The 20033-nt window shown below is 42.3% G+C and overlaps 1 protein-coding gene across 1 annotated transcript in view; it reads right to left on the bottom strand.

The window, feature by feature from the left end:
• Positions 1-20033, bottom strand: part of COG5 (component of oligomeric golgi complex 5) — a 385812-nt gene that overhangs the window by 12854 nt on the left and 352925 nt on the right. The window contains exon 19 of the mRNA XM_037065860.1: positions 14406-14482. Coding sequence (XP_036921755.1) covers positions 14406-14482 — 77 coding nt within the window. The remainder of the gene's footprint in view (positions 1-14405; positions 14483-20033) is intronic.

Genomic DNA, 20033 nt, shown 5'->3' with positions numbered 1-20033 from the left:
AGGGTTCCCAGGAATAAAAGTCCCTATAACTTCTGGCTGTGAAAACCAGTAGGGATTATGGCTGAGATGAAAGGCTGCTGGAGTCCCAAGTATTCCTCTTAAAGGGCCCACACAGGGACTTAGACTGACTTGCTCTGAGCTCTAGCTCGAAAGGCTCCAGGGACCTGCATGAAGGATCTGAATTGTCTGGCCTCAGGGTGAGACGTGGAGGAGCAGCTTGATCCCAGAAAGAAGTGCTGGCAGAGGCCACTGTTCCTTTGATGAGCCCTCCCCACACAGAGCCAGCAGATAGGCACCATATCTGAGTCTCCATCAACCTCCCTCACACTATTTATCCCACCCTGGTGATTCCCTGAGACCCCACCCAACCTGACATGTAGGCCCACCCAAGCTATTTCCAGCTACTTTTCTCTACAAATGGCCTATATTGGCTCATGCTGTAGACTTTCCTAAATCTCTCAATGGGTCACAAATCCCAAACAAGCAGCATCTGGCCTCAGCATGCCCCATACCTCCTACTAAGCAGCCCCGGGCCTGGCACTAGTGACAGCCAGCCTCTGTACGCAGCTTGGCATCTCCCAGGCACCTCTAAGCTCAGCACAAGTAGCAGCCATCTACAGATCACTTTGTAGCTCACACTGGGCGCCTTTGGCCTGCATTTCCTGGGAAGTCCCAGAGACAACACACCCTGTGTTTAGCTTCAGACCATACCAACGCACCACACAACCACCTCCATAAGTGACACCTTCAAGTAGTGGGCTCCTCAGGCACCAGAGCCCCACTGAAATGAGTTTTACCTTGTGGGGTCAGCTCCTAAACAGTAGATCCTTCACTGTAGTTGTGGTCAGTGCCCCCAGCACACTGGCCTGGGAGTAAATAACTCCCATTGACTTGTAAACAGGAATGAAGGACCAAAACCAGTGCATTGGGGCCACATTGGGGCAGGGGTGCACCTGAAATGCCCAGGTTGGCTGACAGGGGAGGCTGCGTTACTGGGCTCTACATGACACCTACTCTGTAAGACTGGGAGATGCCCTGGCTGGTGTAGCTCAGTGGATTGAGCACGGGCCTGCGAACCACATGATCGTGGTTCAATTCCCAGTCAGGGCACATGCCTGGGTTGCAGGCCAGTTCCTGGTTCCCGGCGGTGGACGCATGAGAGGCAACCATACATTGATATTTCTCTCCCTCTCTCCTTCCCTTCCCCTCTAAAGATAAATAAATAAAATCTTTAAAAAAAAAGGACTGGGAGACATAGTTGCTCTACCTAATACATAGAAACACACAGGGAGGCTGTCAAAATGAGGGCATAAAGAAACATGTCCCTTAAAGAACTGGACATAACTTGATAAAAACAACTAAATAAGGGAGAGAATCACAGGGGAAAAGGGGATGGACTCACGTGAACAAGTATAAAGGACACATGGACAATAACTAAGGTGGGGGGCGGAAATGGGAGGGAGGTGGGGAGCACTGGGGTGGGGCAGGGCTGGGAATATAAGACAGAAAACTGTACTTGAACAAGAATTAAATTAAAAAAAAAACAACTAAATAAAAAGAAGACAAGCAATCAACCAGATGCAGAGTTCAAAATACTGGTTATAAGGATGCTCAATGAATTTAGGGGAAAAGTAGCTGAACTTACTAACTTCCACAAAAAAATAGGAAACATAAAAATGAAACTAGGAAATATAAAAAGGAACTAGTCAGAAATGAAGAATATATTAACTGAAATGAAGAATGCATTACACGGAATCAACAGTGGAGAAGGTGAAGCAGAGGATTAAAAAAGTGATTTGGAAGATAAGGAAGCATTAAATGTTGGGGACTACTCTGTGTGGTTTTGGAGATTGTAGTCCCATGAGAGCAGGCTCTGAAAGGGGCTAGTAAGTACCCCTGGAAAACCAGGTAATGCAGGTGGCAGGCATGACCCAACTCTAACACCAAGGGTTCCTCTGGGAAATCAGGCCTGATAAGTACACTATATACTTGAAGCTTGCTTTGCTTTATATAGCCCTGTTGATATAAACTGGATGTTTAAGTTCAAGGCATAAGGAGTAAAGTCCTTATCTAATGAAATACATCTTAAAGACCATCTAGCATCAGCATGTCTTACAGACCCTGACCTGTGACAAATCTCTGTGTTCCTTCAATTGTTATCTATAGATAATACCTGTTTTTGTATGACCATAGCCTTCCTTTTGACATTGACTGATGAGCTGTATGCTGTATACCCCTGCGCATACCGATCCCAATAAAAGCGGGTTGGGAGAAATGCTCAGGGCATTCCCCACTAGAGGGAATCGCCACAACTTTTCCCACTGGAAAAAAGATTGTGTCCGGGACAACTTATTTCTCAGCCTTGGCGGCCAGGAGAGCTCTATGGGACGGAGTTCTCCCTCAATTAAATACCCAATCAGAACAGCAAAAAGAAAAAAGAATCCAAAGAAATGAGGATAGTATAAAGAGCCTCTGAGACAACTTCAAGTGTGCTAACATTCATGTCATGGGCAGCCAAAAGAAGAGAGAGCAAGAAATTGAACACTTAACTGAAAAAATAATGAAAAAAAAAATCCCTAATCTGGTGAAGAAAAGAAACATACAAGCCCAGGAAGTTTACAGAGTCCCAAACAAGATGGACCCAAAGAGGCCCGCACCAATACACATTGTATCTAAAATGCCAAAGTTTAAAGACAAAGAGAAAAACTTAAAAGCAGCAAGAAAAAAGCCATTAACTACCTACAAGGGATTTCTCAACAAAAACATTTCAGGACAGAAGAGATTTGTACAAAATAATCAAAGTGATGAAAAGCAAAGACATACCTACAACCAAGATTACTCTACCCCATAAAGCTATCATTGAGAATCAAAGGCCAGATGAAGAGCTTCCCAGCTTTAAAGAAAAAAGCTAACGGAGTTCCATCCCCACCAAGCTACTATTACAAGAAATGTTAAAGGGTCTTCTTTAAGAAGGAGAAAAAATAAAAAATATGAATAATAAAATCGCAGTAAATATAAATCTATCAACAATGACTTTAAATGCAAAGGGATTAAATGCTCCCTCAAAAGACATATGGTATCTGAATAGATAATAAAACAAGACCCTTACGTACTGTATGCTGCAAGAGACTCACTTCATATTAAAAGACACACACAGACAGAAAGTAAAGGGATGGATAAAGATATTTCATGACAATAGAAATTAAAAAAACAAAAAGCTAGGGTAGCCATACTTATATCCGACAAAATAGACTTTAAAACAAAGAGAGAATGAAAAGACCCATCAATTCTGCTTCTCGGTATTTTTCAGAAGAAACTCAACCACTAAATCAAAAAGACTTGTGCATCCCTATATTCATAGCAGCATTATTTACCATAGCCAAGATATGGAAGCAATAGATAAATTGCTAAGTGCCCATCAATAGATAAATGGATAAAGAAGTGATACACACCCATACATGCACAAAGGAATATGACTTAGCCATAAAAAAGAATGGAAATTTGCCATCTGCAATACCATGAACAGACCTAGAGGGTATTGTGCTGAGTGCAATAAATCAGACAAATACCATATGATTTCATGTATATGTGAAATTTAAATACAAAATAAATGAACAAGTAGACCAGAAACAGACTCACAGATACAGAGAACATTTTGACAGTTGCCAGTGAGAGAAGGGAATGGGTAAAAAGGGTGTAAGGATTAAGGAAAAAAAACAATGAACAGGTCACAGACACAGACAACAGTATGGTGATTACCAGAAGCAAAGGAGGGGGAGGAAGAGAAGAGGGTAAAGGGGGAATAAATGGTGATGGAAAGACACATGGCTTTGGGTGGTGAACATACAATACAGATGCTATGTTACAGAACTGTACCCCTGCAATATAATTTTATCAATCAATGTTGCCCCAATAAATTCAATAGAAATTCAGAAAAAAGAGATGATGTGTAATGTGCAATATCCCCTTGCTCTGCTGGGAAGACCCCAGGAGCTCAGAGAGCCTCCCTCAGTTCAGATCCTGAGAGTCCCCATGGAGCACACACAGGCTGCCTGCCAGCTCTCACACACATGTGCAAGGAGCGAGGAAAGAAAAAACAAACTTCGTTATGGTAAGCCACCAAGACTCTGAGGTCATCTGATATTATAGTGTAAATTAGTCCATCATGCCTAATACACCTGGTGTACAGTAACCTTTCAAATTATTACCAGCTATGACCATCATAATTCTTGCCCATCAGTGGTTTACAGCTCATATAGAATAAAAGCAAGACTTAAGAAAATGAAATACTAAATGATAAGCTTTCACTATGAGAAGTCCAAAATTTTCCATCAAGTATACATACTAGAAGGCAGTAAAGAGAAAGAGATTGTGGCCTACAATAATTTGAAAAGGTCTGGTTTTATAAAACCCAAATTTACTGAGACTTTAATTTTTGTTCTATCTAAAGTAAAGAGAAATTTAATTGCTGGGGAAAAAAAGAGGGAAACTAGGGACTTTCAGCCTCACCCTCTTCCTCCAGAGAGGGGAAAAGGGCTGGAAGTGGATAGCTGATCGCACCTATTTGAGGACGCCTCTGTAAAATCCCAGTGGGAGGGCTTCCAGGCTGGTGAGCACCTCCCCACCAATGACAGACCCAACTCCACAGAGACGGAAGTCCTGCACTCGGGACCCTCGGGACCCTCCCACACCTCACCCTAGGTATCTCTCTATCTGGCTGTTCATCTTTATCCTTATCATATCCCTTAATAAACTGGTTTGTAAAGCTAATAAAAAAGGAAGAACCAATTGGTAATTACAGAAGAGTCACAGGGATATGAAGTACAGCATAGGAAATACAGTTAATAATGTTGTAATAACTATGTGTGGTGCCAGGTAGGTACTAGATTAATTGGCGTGATCATGTTGTAAGTTACCTTACTCTCATTGTAAGTTACCTGTTTAAACTTCAGTCACCGTAAAAGTACTCTCCATTTGATGCAATACACCTATTGAGACCTTTTCCCACTGCTCAAAGCAGTTTTTGAACTTGAGAATTTTGATGCTTTTTAGTGCTTCTGCCATTTTTTGTTTTTCCTTTTCCACATCGGCAAAGTGTTTCCCTTTGAGGACTTTTTTCACCCGGGGAAACAAAAAAAATCTTTGGAGCAAGACTGGGTGAATAGGGAGGGTGGGGCATGAGGGTCACACCATTTTGGGTCAAAAACTGCTGATACTTAGCGTGGTGTGGGCAAGTGTGCTCATAAATCACGTTTCATGAAAGGGGCAAACAAGTTAAAAGAAGCTTTAAAAAAATTCACTGAAGCTGAATTTATCCTCTCACAACAACACCAGCTGGTACACTGATACAGATGGGTTCCTAGAACAGTCATCTAGCAGGGGAAGCCTGCCCTATAAGGGGCCTGCTCTCCAGAAGATAATTCTGTTTTTTGGGGGATCCCCCCTCATAAATGTCTAATCACCAGGTTGTACACCTGAAATTAATACAGTGTTGTAGATCAACTGTAATCAAAAAGTAAAAATTATTTAAGAAAAAATAAAACCGACCTGAAAATAATGTTTACAGGATACCATTCAAAGCCCATGTGATTTTTCTCTCTCTAGGTACCCTAAATTCTCTTTTTGGGACAATGCAGACTCCAGTTCCCTACATACCTGAGCCATGTATTACAGCCTCTCTTGGCATTATTCTCACCTGGCATGACTGTAAATCCCTGTGGGGCACCCGGTGGTGCTGTCTCACCAGCCTCTGGAGGCGGACTCCGGGTTGGAATGGGGATGAGGCAGCACCACAGCTCCACTTACCCCAGACTGGAGGCCTCTTTTTTCCAGCAGGGGACGTTAAAACTTCACAAAGCCCAGTGTCCCTGTGAGCTTAGCAGCTAGCGTTCCCAGACAGCTCCCGGGAACTCCAAACTGAGTGAGGGGCTCAGCAGTCCGCTTATGGCACCACTGACAAGATACTCCTGCATTTCAGCTATAAGAGAGTAAGGAGGCCAGGGGGATGGGGTCCCTCCCCTGGGCTCACACTGCAGACATAGCAGGCCTGAAAGGCTGCTCTGAAGGATGTGGGGAGACAGGGGCACTCACACCTTCATTTTCCCCCTGATGTCCTGGTCCTGTGAGGTCTTCTCCTTTCCCCAGAAGAGCTCAGTGTTTGTCTATGCCATGTGCCATGGCAGGGTTCATCTTGAGTCCTAGTTCATGACACAGGAGACCCAGGAGGCCAGTCCTGTATGATAGTCTTTGACTCACTGAAGAAAAGCCCAGTGGAATTCTTTCTGCCTCCGTAACAGGAAGATAACCAAGAACTGTGGCCCCCATCTCTCCTAAAGCCGCATGTAAAAGGACTTCAAAATTAAATACTAAGAAACACTGAACTTCCTTGTAGGAATAGATATATTTCCACTCTTCTGAAAATGAAAGTTACATAGCTGATTCTGTTTCTTTTCAGTCTTAGATTTCAGGAACTGCTGGAAACGGCCTAAGTGCCCATCAGTAAATGAGTGGATCAAAAAACTATGGTACATTTACACAATGAAATACTGTGTAGCAGAAAGAAAAAAGGAGCTCCTACCCTTTTCAACAGCATGGATGGAACTGGAGAGCACTGAGCTAAGTGAAACAAGCCAGGTGGTGAAAGACAAATACCATATGATCTCACCTATAAATGGACCCTCATCCACAAAGCAAACAAGTGAGCAAAACAGAACCAGAGACATGGAAATAAAGAACAAACTGACAGTAGGGAGGGGAGAGAGGGATGAAAGGGAAGAGTCATCAAGGAACATGTATAAAGGAGCCCTGGACAAAGACAATGGGTGAAGGAGGAGGTCTGAATGTAGGAGGTGAGAATGGGTAGGGTAGGGAAGAGTAATGGGGGGAAAATGGGGAAAACTGTAACTGCACAACAATAAAAAAAGAAAAAAAGGAACTTAATTACCTACAGCAATTAAATTAGTTTTATGCTTTGAATATTTGTGTTTTTCTTTAATTGCCATAAATAGAGAACATATATTTTATCCTCACCTGAGGACATGCTTATAGAGAGTAATGGAGAAAGAGAGAAAGAAACATTGATGTGAGAGAGAAGCACCTACTAGTTGCCTCTCAAATGTGTCCCAACTGGGGACCTCTTGTATGTGCACCAACTGAGGACCGAACCTGCAACCTAGGCATGTGCTGAGTGGAAATCAAACTCGAGACCTTTCTTTCCAGTTGTGGGACAACACTCCAACCAAGTGAGCTATGTCGGCCAAGGCAGATTTCCTTCAATATATTCCTGATGCAAACTGCAAATGATACAATGACAGAAAGGGAAGAAGGAAGGGAAGGAGGGAGAGAGACATGGGGAGAGGAACAATCTGTCATGTGCCGTATCTAACAGGCCAAGGAACACTGAGGTTGCTGGCTGAGATGCCTGCATAGGCCCAGCCTGGTAAAACCCAGCTCACTTTAAAATGGGCCCTTTCAGTCAATCACCTTTGGAGCTCTGAGTCACAGTGGCCATCTTTCTGCCAAGAGCAAATCTTTCTCTCTAGTCACTAACAGGACTGCCCGAACAGCCACAGAAAGCAAAACTAAACTTGATCTCATATTATGCTCCACTGACACAATTAACTGTAAACATCAAATGCAGACATTTTATTTCTGGTGCTTTTAAAAGAACCTGACAGAATACAGCACGGAACTTCCCTTCTCCCTGAATCCCAGTAGAATCTGAAATATCAGCAATTTAAAAAATAAATCACCATTTGAGATGATATAAGGAACTAAAGGAAATTAATTAATGTGTTATAAAATGCAGGTACCCCAAATGTTACAGTATTATTCTTACAGAAAAATAAATACAGCAGCACTTTCAAAGTTAAGCTTTACAACCAGCAGGTAGTCTTAATTAATCATGTATTAGACCCTATTAGAAAAAAGTGGAACCTCAGACTTAATTCATTTGGAAGGCTGTTCAAGGAGCAATTTGTTAAAAAACAGAATCCTTTTTTTCCTGTTAGAAATAATATATATTGAATTAATTCATTCCGGACTCCCAAATGAGTCCCTGTTTTAACCTTTCTTCATATTTCTAGTAAAGGCTCTCCACAGTTAAGTGGCCCATAACTGTGGAGCTGTAAGTCTTCTGTCAAGGACAATCACAAAGTGAAGACAGACAAAAGTCCTGTTGTTCGTGCACATTCAACACCAGTGGCGGCCCATGCCACCTGCCACCACCCCCATTCAAACCTCCTTTTGGCGAGGAGCCTGGGAAGGTGGCGGGACCATTGAGACTGCACATCAAGAACTGGAACCAGCACAGAAATGAGAAGTGGTGGGAGGAAGCACAGTTCCCCCCTGCCCAGGACACTCGGAGGGCCCTCTGGGAGAGGCAAGGGGAGAGATGAGTGTTGAAGACCCACAGGAATTGAGGACTTTGATGGAGTGTCTTTAGGGAGACCCAGGTCCTGGCTGGTGTGGCTCAGTGGTAGCCCGCAAACCAAAGGGTTGCCAGTTTGACGCCCAGTCAGGGCACGTGCCTGGGTTGTGGACCAGGTCAGGTCTCCAGTAGGAGGTGCATGAGCGGCAACCACACATTGATGTTCGTTTCCCTCTCTTTCTCCCTCCCTTCCCCTCTGTCTAAAACAAATAAATTAAACCTTTAAAAAAAGGCCCTGATACTGTGGCAAGAGGGGCAATGGGAATCCCAGAAGAGAGTGAAGCAGGACTCCCAGGTTCCTCTCTCAGATCTAGACTGTCAGTCCCAGAGGAGCAATGGGAAAGGGGGCCAGGGTTCCAGGCAGACATTCCATACAAGCAGAGGGTGCACTGGGCTTGAGGTTCCTAATGCGCCTCCTAGAAGCCTGTCTTGGCAGAAGACAATGAGATGGGGCCTTTCACTGCAGAAGGTCCCCACCAAAGGAGAAGAGTTAAGATTCTCTTAAATTATCTGACATTTTCCTGGATGATTCACAGAAGCATTCAAATGTGGTTTTAAGGCCAGAGCACAAACACACAGGAACTTCAGGAATAAGAAATGGATGTGGTCATTACACACACAGGCTTTGGGACCAGGCAGGTATGTGTGTGTCTGTCTGTCTCTCTCTCCGCATCAACTGCCTCAGGGGGTCATACCTGACTCACAAATGTGATGGTGAAGTGAGAAAACGGCAATAAAACACACAGCATAAGCTTAGCACAAAATAAATGATTAAATAATGATTGCTAGAATTAAAAATTTTAATAAATCCATCCTTCTCTGTTTACTGGGTGCTGTGGCAAACAGCAAGCCTTACCAGGCCCAAGATGTGGCTAACCTCTGGCTACAGTGCTGAAATACCTAACCTGGAATTAAGAATCTAGAATCTTTGGGAAATAGTTATTTCAGGGGATGGGTTGATGAGCTCCAGATTCACAAGTGGAAAGAAAGGACAGAACACATTTGGGGGTCCTAAATCTTCAAGTGCTAAAAATGGCAGCTGTTGAGATGACTGCCTTCAGTTCTAGTAACACACAGGCACGGAGGGTGGGGATTTCAAGCAGCAGATGGTCACAGTACAAATTGTAGACACGAAAAATGCTCACAACTAAAAACAGCTGACACGAACACTGCACTCTGGAGTTGTGGATGGTTTTTTCCTTCCAGGCCCCTCACACTAACGGACCCGCAGCAACAGCCCATGTCTCTGGACAGCTCTTGCTGCTCTTTCAGGAACCCTAACACAGCTTCGGCACAGCAGGCTGTGGGCATGGCTCAGGGACGAAGCTGCTCCCTCCAGGGCAAAGGTGGCAGTGCCTGCCTGAAAGCAGAGTCTGTGTTCCTGAGCTGGTGAAAGGCCTGCGGTCCCTTTTCTGTCCTTTGTCTCACAAAGATCTGCACTGAGAATGTCAAGGGTCAGAGCTCTCTGACCCCTGGAAGGGGAGCTTGAACTGTGTCCTGTGGAAACAGAAGTCATCCAGGAGCAAATCCGTAATCTTGGCAGCTTTGTGAGGCAGCGCCAGAGGTGCGTAAACTTTTGGCGTCCCTGGCCCACACTGGAAGAAGAGTTGTCTTGGGCTACACATTAAATACACAAACACTAATGGAAACTGATGAGCGAAAAAGAGGTTTTAAGTAAATTTACGATTTTGTGTTGGGCCGCATTCACAGCCATCTTGGGCCACAGTGGCAGGTTAGACATCCCTGTGGGTAAGAAATGATTCTTGTTGCCTGAGACTCCCTAATGTAGACAGTAAAATGCAAATGTATGCAAGAAGCTTGTTGGCTTACTTAAACAGTCCACTAATATTACCGTCAAGAATAAACTGCCCTGTGGCACGATGGCTATGTAATGGTGGCTGGCAGGGCGGGGGGTCCCTGCTGAGGCCTGTGTGCTCTGTGTGTGAGGGGTTCTGGTCCTGGGCCTGCACTGGAGAGCCCCTGGCTGGCACTGCCACAGGCCCTGCCAAAGGGCCCACTGCCTCTCCTGCAGCCACGGCCACTAATTCAGACCAAGGCCCACCTGCTGCGGGTGAATTGTATGGCTGCCGATTTTTCTTGTCCCCCTGCCACATTGCATAATGTTTTAGTATATTATATATATATATATATATTTAGCTCCCTTGTTATTTTAAAATAGGAAAACACTGCAAAAGAGATTTAAAAATGTTTATTGACTTTTCTGACTACAACTATTAAACAACCAAGGCAGAAAATCTGAAAAATATAGAAATCCTTATTGTAGAAAAGGAAAAATCACCACTGACGATCCTACTCTCTAAAAGTAACATTTTGATGTTTATCATTCCTAGATTTTCCTCTCCATATGCACACATACATTACTATTTAAAAAGCAGTAGGGATATTACATATGCTGTTTAGGAGCCTGCTTTTTTACTTCATGATGTATTAGGAAGTATTTTTCATATTATTAGTTATTAACTAACAAAGCAAGTTGCTTGTTGATGTGTGTGTTTGATGCTATGGATATGGCCTGCAGCGTCTGGCCAATCTCCTGCTGACTGCCATTCAGCCGATCCTGGTGTGACTCAGAACGTCCGGGGAGGAGACGGTGGGCAAGAGCCAAGTCAGCTCTATACACGGCCACTGGCTGATGTTGCCTCTTCCTTGCCACAACCCACAGCACAGATGGGAAGATTAACAAGAGTGGGCTCTTCCAAAGCAACTGCTCAGAACTAATTTTGGATTACAGATAAATCCCTAGCAAGTTTTTGCAGATTGGCAAATAGAAGGCCTAGAATTGGGTTATTGGAATAAAGATTACTCTGTAGTGATTTGCTCCTCTCTGAGGAGGGATTTTCTCAGTCCCTCCAGCCAGGTAAGCTTTCCTGAGTCAGCTCCCTGCAAGTGCCGACTTCGGGGAAGCCTGCAGCACAGAGGAGGGCCCTTTCGGCATCCACAGGCAGGGGCAGCAAGTGTGCAATGACGTCTCTCTCCTCAAAAGATGGGGCCTAAAACATTCTTTGCCAACTAGGCTAGATTTAACCTTAGAATACACTATGCTTTCATTTTATTTCCTGACCTGGTTAGTCCTAAAATCTTTATCAAATGGTTGCCCAAGTCCTACCAAACATACTGAGAAAAGGCTAGGATCTATTCAATAGCCTTCTGTTGATTCGATACGACTGTAAGAATATACTGGCAGATACAAACCTCTGTTAGAATTTTTCACTGAATTCAAGTTATGGAGAATGCTCCGTACATAAGATACAATTATTATATAAGTGCCGAGGCCTTGGAAGCTAAGGAGTTATCTGCAGGAGGAAGTCAGGTGTACCTGAATTCCAGGAGAAGAGGGGATAAACCACTACAGTGTAAAAAGAAGCAAGTTCTGCCCTTGTTACTAAAGCAACTAAAGTATAAGTGTTAAGGGCCACAGGAGAAAGGTGAGAAACTGTGGAATGCAAACCATTAGTGGGTCACGAAACCAATTCAGTGGGTTAAAATAATTGAATGAAAAAGAAATGTAAGAGCATATTGCATGTAAGAGGAATTCTGCTTCACGACACATGAGTATGCATGTGTGCCATGTACATGGATTTGAGCGTGCTTTGCAAGTTTGCATGCAGATCTAAGCCAGATTATATAATAGAGTAACTCTTACTGTGAATCATACTCAAACATCTGAAACTCATCTAGATTGACCTTGTTCCACGAATGAAGCTAGATACACAGAAACCAGGATTTTCTTTTATTATATATTGATCAATCATTAATTTTTCTCTCAGTAGGTACTAGCAGGTGTCACTATTCAAACTTTAAATCTCCTTCACAGGCCTCTTCTCATGTGAGAATTGGGAACCTAACATAAAAGTCCCACCTTAGATGACTGTCTTTTGCAGAACTAGCCTATGTGAAACTCTCGGCACTTGTACCACTGCACCGTGACACAACCGTAACAAAGGCCATCTTGCTCCAACAACCAGGAAGACAAGCACTAGTTTAACACATACACATACAACAAACAACTAAACACAGTGGCCAGGACTATGAGAAATAAGAGTCTGATTTTAATATAGCAAATCCCAGACCACAGCCTCTCCCATGCCTTTTCAACAACTAGCTGGTTAACATCCTCCGGTATGTTAACTGATTCTGTGACTCAGGGTAGTGTCTTACTACCCGACTGGGACTGCTATGTTATCATCTTATTCAAGGTAAGTGATTTTTATAAGAATTTTATTCAGGTTAGTTTTACAGTACAGACAGATGACTTGTGGATGAGTAACCTCTTAATCTTTCAAGTTCTCCATGTTGGTTAGCATCCCGCTTTAAATTTTTTGAAGTCTCCACTTGTGATTCCACTTCTAATTTTTTTTGAAACCCACCTCTGCACAGAAGAGCATTTGAGAAAAATAATTCAGTCTTTTGTGTTGGCAGTGAAAAAATCTTTGCCAGTTCCAAAGCATAGGACTCCCTTTTCTTTCTTTCTTTTTTTAAAGATTTTATTTATTTATTTTTAGAAAGAGGAGAAGGGAAGGAGAAAAAGAGGGAGAGAAATATCAGTGTGTGGTTGCCTCTCGCACGCTTCTAACTGAGGACCTGGCTTGCAACCCAGGCATGTTTTCTGACTGGGAATCGAGCCAGTGACCCCCTGGTTCGAAGCCCATGCTCAATCCACTGAGCTACGCCAGCCAGGGCAGGACTCCTTTTCAATCACCAAACTTGGATGCTTATATTTCAAATGATGTTATACCTAAATTTTCTACTACCAAAAGCTTGGATGAAATAAGAAAGAAAAGTGATTATTTAAAGGACATACTGCTTGTTGATTACTCTAGTTTTCAGTACTGAGTCCATTTTTAGAAAGTCATATGACTGGACTCCCTTACCTTATCTTCATAGAAGTACATTCACAGACCATTATACAAGGTGGGGTGAAATGAGGTTTATAGTTGTTCATATGGATAACACAATAATTAATAAATAATAGTACAAGAATAAACAGTTTTGTGTATCACAGCTGTAAACCCACTTTTGCCTCACCCTGTGTGCTGCTGGACATTGTGGACAGTTTATATGGAGGTTTCCCATCCAGTATGCTGTGGTCACTTAATGGTGGTAAGTATTGTGTGGATCCCCTCAACCCCCAGGGATGGTCATCTTGCTGAATGTGTACATTTTCTATGTGTGCCATGATGTGAAAAAGTTTTGGAAGTTTTGGCTGACTGAACAAACAGCCATATGAACATCTTATCATTTGTAATCTGCTACTAAGGACACTAGTCCTTAAGCCACCCAATGTTCCTTAAAATTTGAATTGGTAGAAGAGCTATGGAAGCATTCCGCGCTGAAAAGGATGTACCCATTAAATTGGTACATTCTTACATCATGAGTATGAGTTAACTCGCTTTCTTTTTGAACAGGGTTTTAGGAAGCTCAATTCTGAATTTTGCGCTCAACTACACTAGCCATCTTTAGTCTAAATTATCTGCTACACTTACAGTTACTACATTTCATCACTAAACAGTTCTTTTAATACTTTATTCAATAATTTTGTTATAGAATGTAACCTATGACCTATTTTGTAGATCGAATTGAAAATAGTAAATGAACAAATAAATATTTCAGAAAAATGTAATTATAGAAAGTCTGGTATTACTATTCAATATATTTCTGTAAAAATGGAAAAAAATTCACCTAGAAAGAGCACAATAAAATTTACCAGCTCAATCTTGTGAACTGTAATTCAAAAATAACACACACATAAACTCATTAGTCACTGAGTATAATGCTATACAGTTTTCTGGGTTGCATAACAACTTTTGAGGTAAACTACATGAAACTGCCATTGTTGTAGGTCACAAAACAGTTAAATATTGTGAATTTCAGGTAGTTCTACATGACTAGGAGAAAAATAATTTATCTGCTAATAGGATATGGATATATTAGCAACGAGAATAGAATTATGTCTCACCTGAATGACCTCAGCATCCGATAGGACTTGCCTAAATCAGACACTCTTCTGCAGAATGGCCCCACAGCCAACTCCATCTGAAACAATAAAAGGTAACACCCACAGCTTTAATGAGGAATCCTAACATGAACTGGGGACACATCTGGATCACAGAAAGTTGCAGCTTACAGTAAACTTAATTTTATCTGGACTCCAAGGAAAGTTTTAGGTCAATCAAATTTATTAAAAGATAAGAACTTAGGTGACTTTGGCACATATTTAGTAAAAGAGTATAAAATAAGACAATTCCTTCATGAAAATAGAAAAACATTTTTTGTTACATAGTAAGTTTTAGACCAGTTCTCCATTAAAAACTCAGAAAAACGAAGGTTTTCAAGACTGTGTGCCTATACTTAGTAGGTATAACAGGACTTTTTATATTAAATGTAAACAATGACAATTTTTACTGGGCAGGCCCAAATGATTAACAGCACTGACTCTGGAGGTAGCTCAACTGTGTAAGAACTCCAATCTACAAGGACTAAACTAGTTGCGTGGTCTTGAACTTAACATCTCTAAGTCCCAGGTTTCTTATCTGTCAAATGCAGATGTATGTACTTCATAGTATTATGCAAATAGATAATTTCACAAAACTCTCTGTGCATGGCATATATAATAAGTGCTCTTTAAATGTTAGCAATTAGTGTTAATATTTTTAAAACTTTTTCTCATTAATTATTAGTAAATTACTTTGCACCCTGACTCGATAATTTAGCAACTACTGGTTTTACTTCTCTTTATATTCTCCCCTTGATTAGAAATTTTACTTGTTATTAATTGGAGTTTCAGGCTACCTGTTCTTTAAAAACTAAGGTTTATTTTTTTATTTATGTATAGACAGATGGGAAGGGAGGGAAAAAGAGAGAGAAACATCAATGTGTGGTTGCCTCACACCTGTCCCCTACTGGGGACCCGGTCTGCAACCCCGGGCATGTGCCCTGACTGGGAATCAAACCAGCCACCCTCTGGTTTGCAGGCTGGTGCTCAGTCTACTGAGCCACATAAGCCAAGGCATAGGCTACCTATTCTCTATCTACCAATTGCATACGTAAAGTTTTTGCACAAGTGGCATTCAGATGATACTGTCTCTGCACTCCTGCTATGAAGAGGACCCTAGTAAAGAACTGTTTAGAAAGTAGCTGAACAAAAGGCTGCTAGCTGCTCATGCAGCATCTTTCTTCAACAAAAACACACAAAAGGAAAGTGGGGGCTTCCACCCTGCTGGCCATCCTTCTGAAAAGCTGTTCAAATCTCCTCGCCATTGGAAGACCATGGAGACCTCCACAGTCACTCTTTTGAGATTCCTTGCAGGTACCAAGCTAGACATGGTGATGAGAAGATGAATTATACTGTACTGTCTTCAAGGGGCTCTCTCAAATTTAGTGAAGAAAGGGATGTATGTTTATCTAAAGGATATAAATATTACTTTAAAATCATAAGAACGGGGTGTATATAGAAATGTATAGAGATACTCCATGATGAGTATTCAGCAAAATGCTCTGTGGTAACAAACTTATGGACTGTCAGGGAGAACTGGGGGTCGGGGTCCTTGAGATGGTCTTGAGGGTCTTTAAGGCTGGGTGAATTTCTCTCTTAATAGAGACACAGAGGATACATACTATATGTCCTGGAGGAAAACTGCCATGCTTGAAAAACGTGCTAAAATAGAGAATAAATAAGTAAAAAGCAAAAAGTTTAAGAAAGAGAAGTCCGAATTCTTGCCAACGATGAAAAACAGAACAGCCTCAAGCTGCTGCTCAACTCAAAAGATGGTGGGTGATGGATGGGCTGTTCTGTGGGGCCTGTTTAGCGTATTCACTCCGTGAGTGAAAAACCCATTTAGTTTTTTTCAGAATGAGTCATATTTACACTGATCGTAAAGTAAAAATGTGATTATCATGTATCTGAGCTGGCAATCCAATCATATACTAACTCTGTGTGTACATAATATACTATGATGGCTTTCTACACACAAATTTTTTTGGTCATTTTTTTTCAATTACCCTAGTGGGTTTCATCATCTCTAAAGCTTAAACTAAACAACCTTTACCTTAGCACTTGAGCAAGATTAAATGTTAAAACAAGTAAGTGGCTGGGAAAAAAATTACAATATGAGAGAATACATATATGATGGCAAATGGCTATGTAATCTATGATAATGCAGGATATTTCTATGCCATAGGACAGTTTCAAAGTGCTAAGGGCTTGAAATTAATTTCTGATCCATAAAGAACCTCTAGGGTACTGAAACCCATTTTCTTCTGCAGGAATTCCAGTAAGTAATACGGGCTGTGTTTTGAAGGGGCAGGAGTGCCACCTTTAGAGGAGGTTACTCTGCCTTCAGCTGTGGACACGAAAACGGCACGTGCAGCTGCCTCTCCTCAGCTCTCCTGTTTGGATGGAATGAGTGGCCGGCTGCAGGCCCCGTGAACTGATTACGTAGCGGCTCCTCGCCCGTCACAGACATCTGGTTAACCCCAGGGCATCTCTGGGTGCTCCTAGGACATGCCTGCCCTGACACAGTTCAGGAGAATAGGCAATGAAATTAGAACAAAAAATAGAATCTTGAATAATTTGTTTTCTTTTGAAGTTTGTATTTCCAGGCAGAAGACATATAAAAAGAAACCGCTAGAAGTACCACTGAGTAAATAATCTAATGCTAACAGCAACAGTCATCTATTCCCTCAAGGAAGAAAGGAAACTGAGAAGCAGAGGGGCATGTGTGCTTCAGAGGACATTGTGGACAAGCCCCTAAAGCGACTCTTCCTCAGCAGAGCCTCAGCAGCCTTGGACCAGCTTAGTGCTTCCGAACTACTGTGTGATTAGTGTCGACACAGAGACCATGTGGTCACAGTGAGGAATTAATTACCTGCAGGAAACCACCTTGTGCTGTGACCTGATTCCTCAGGGGACTGGATGTCAGGTCCCTCCTCCCCATGAACCCTCCAGATGGCACCCCAAAACCACTTCCTCTTCCACCTGCGCAATGCTGCCAGGGGGAGAAGTCAAGGTCCTGAAGAGATCCTTAAGTATATCATGTCTTTGTGACTGGACTCTACGCCAGATAGGATTCCCAAATACACATCACTGGTCCTTTTATGAGTAGTTTCTGTTTCTGTTCTTTGTGCCTGAGCACTTTCTTCACAAGAACTCTTTCAAACCCACAGAGGATCTGCATGTTCCTGGTTTTAGCAGCCTGGATGGTTTTGTTTAATTCTGGATGCAAGTGGCTAGAACTTTCAATAACAAGGCAGTCTGAGGCTTTCTAGTCCTCAGTTGATGCCTGTCATGAATATAAATGTAAGGGTGACGCTATTTAAGTGTGGTGACTGACCCCAGAAAAACACTTCCACCCACATACGATTCTGAAAGCTGAGGTGCGGCACAACATAATTGCAGATGTAGCCAGACACCAAATCAAACAAAAGGAAAACCACAAATCCATGTACTCACTGTGTCATTTCAGTGTTTTAAAAATATGGGCAGAAGGATAATATAACAGCTGCATAATATTTGCCAGAATTACTGATCACAAATACGATTATGAGAGCACTCCCACCCGTCTCTCCTGTGCCCACCACCCATGGGACCCAGAAGCCATTTCCGAGGGGCACAGAGGGATGCTCTAAGACTGGGGCCCACTGCACAGGGGCAAACAAAGGAATCGGCGCCACAGAGGCTTTAGCAAACAACGTCACTGCAGGACTGGAAAACATACTGCTAACATGGAGGAATGCTGTGTTGTAAATTCATTTCCTATATATATCTAAGCAATGAAAACACTGGGTGCTCTGGAGCATAAGAGTTTCATTTAACTTAAGGGAAGGGACCTGGAAAAAGGTTTGGTTTATTGGGCAACTTGTCTTAAAAAAGAAGGAATGCCAAATAAAATTCTGAATAACTGTTTTCAGAAAGTGGGTGCTCAGCCCTGCCACTGGATGCTATGCATTTCTGAACAGGTGCCTGCTGCAGTAGGAAGGGTTAAGGGGCAATGCTTTCCATCTTTCGAGAGTCACAGGCAATGTATTAAAATGAAAAGTGAAAACCAAAAGCCTCTTCCTACAGCACTGTTGCTCTGGCCAACCCTGGTCACCTCCTGCTGGCCTGCCACTCTAGTTGGACTTGAAGTGCTGCCTCTAGGAAAGTGACTGAGGGAGCGGCTGGAGCAGGATGCAAATAAACCCGTGGGGGAGGCCAGGGAGATGAGAAGACAGAAAAAGAAAAAACAAAATTAAGAAGGAAAGGAAAAGGGAAAGGGAAACGAAGAACAGATATTCATTTGACTATAGCTCATCATGTTTTTTTTTTATATTTACTTATTGATTTTAGAGAAAGAGAGAGGAAGAGATGGGGGGAGACAGAGACAGAGAGATTTTGTTCCACTCATCTGTGCATTCACTGGTTGACTTTGTGCTCTGACTGGGGATTGAACCCACAACCTTGGTGTGTTGGGACAATGCTCTAACCAACTAAGCTACCCAGTCAGGGCTGGTAGCCACTGCATCTTCATTTCAGTAACAGTATGTAAGCCCAGTAAGGGACAAGGAAGACACTATTTATATATAATTCTATTTAAGCTTAAGTTTACCTGTGATAATAAAGCAGAATATACAGTTGCCTTAGAATGAGGCTGACAAAAATGCAAAAGGTAAAAGGAGCCACATTAATGGTAACAATTAATTTCTATTTTATTTCCAAGGCTACCAAAGATGTATTTCCCAAAGGAAGACTCTTTAATATGGTCTAGTGGTATCACAGGAGTATCATCTGGGCATAGAAATGACATTTCTAGACTAACAGGTATGCAAAGAGCTTAGCTCTCAAAACATCAGGTTATGTACTTGGTTCATTTTTGTGACTCTGTCGGGTGTGAGGGAGTGTCAGGCAACCACCACACTGGTACAAGCATCCTGTCACATCCTTTCCTCTGTGCAGGAAGGATAAACTGAGACTTCCCCACACATACACACAGGCATAAACACAGACATTACAATGCGTTTATCTTTATAAGCAGGGGGATCTGGGAAACCACAATGGATACTCCAGCTGAGTAGCGACTACTCCAGCTAACAGCTTTGAAAGGCTCAAAAACGGTTTCACCTTTGACATGCTATGTTAAATAGGAATGATCTGTTTCTGAATCTTTTAATTAAAGTGTATGCTTGAGATCTTTCTTCTTTGCCTCTGATACTATTAAAAGGTGTAAAAAATATATCTTGGAGAACAAAGAAAAAATACTATCTATAAATGCTGATTTTGGTTTTATTATTTTAATGTCATGTTTACCTCATCCACATCACAAAGGCTGAAATGATTTTAGGCAGGTCCACATATGAGAAAGCTTCTCCATTTAACAGCGGGGACCAGCTACCCAGACTCTCTATCTCCCGGCCCCTGCACAGCTAAAGGAATTAGAACACTGTCTTGGAATGTTGAGCTGGCCATCAGAGGACTGCCTGTGTGTTGGAGTGCTTTCTCTTTACATGACAACAGAGAGCCCCTTCACACTGTTTGAAGAATAAATTTCACTGCCTACATCATTTTCTAGCAGTCACTTTTACCACACTGCCCTGCCGTGGTGGGACAGTG

This window comes from Sturnira hondurensis, unplaced genomic scaffold (assembly GCF_014824575.4).
Source record: "Sturnira hondurensis isolate 20B ecotype Veracruz unplaced genomic scaffold, ASM1482457v3 Scaffold0016273, whole genome shotgun sequence".
In the NCBI taxonomy this organism is placed as follows: Eukaryota; Metazoa; Chordata; class Mammalia; order Chiroptera; family Phyllostomidae; genus Sturnira; species Sturnira hondurensis.
The sequence above is the reverse complement of the archived record's forward strand: the minus strand, read 5'-3'. Positions and strand labels throughout refer to the sequence as shown.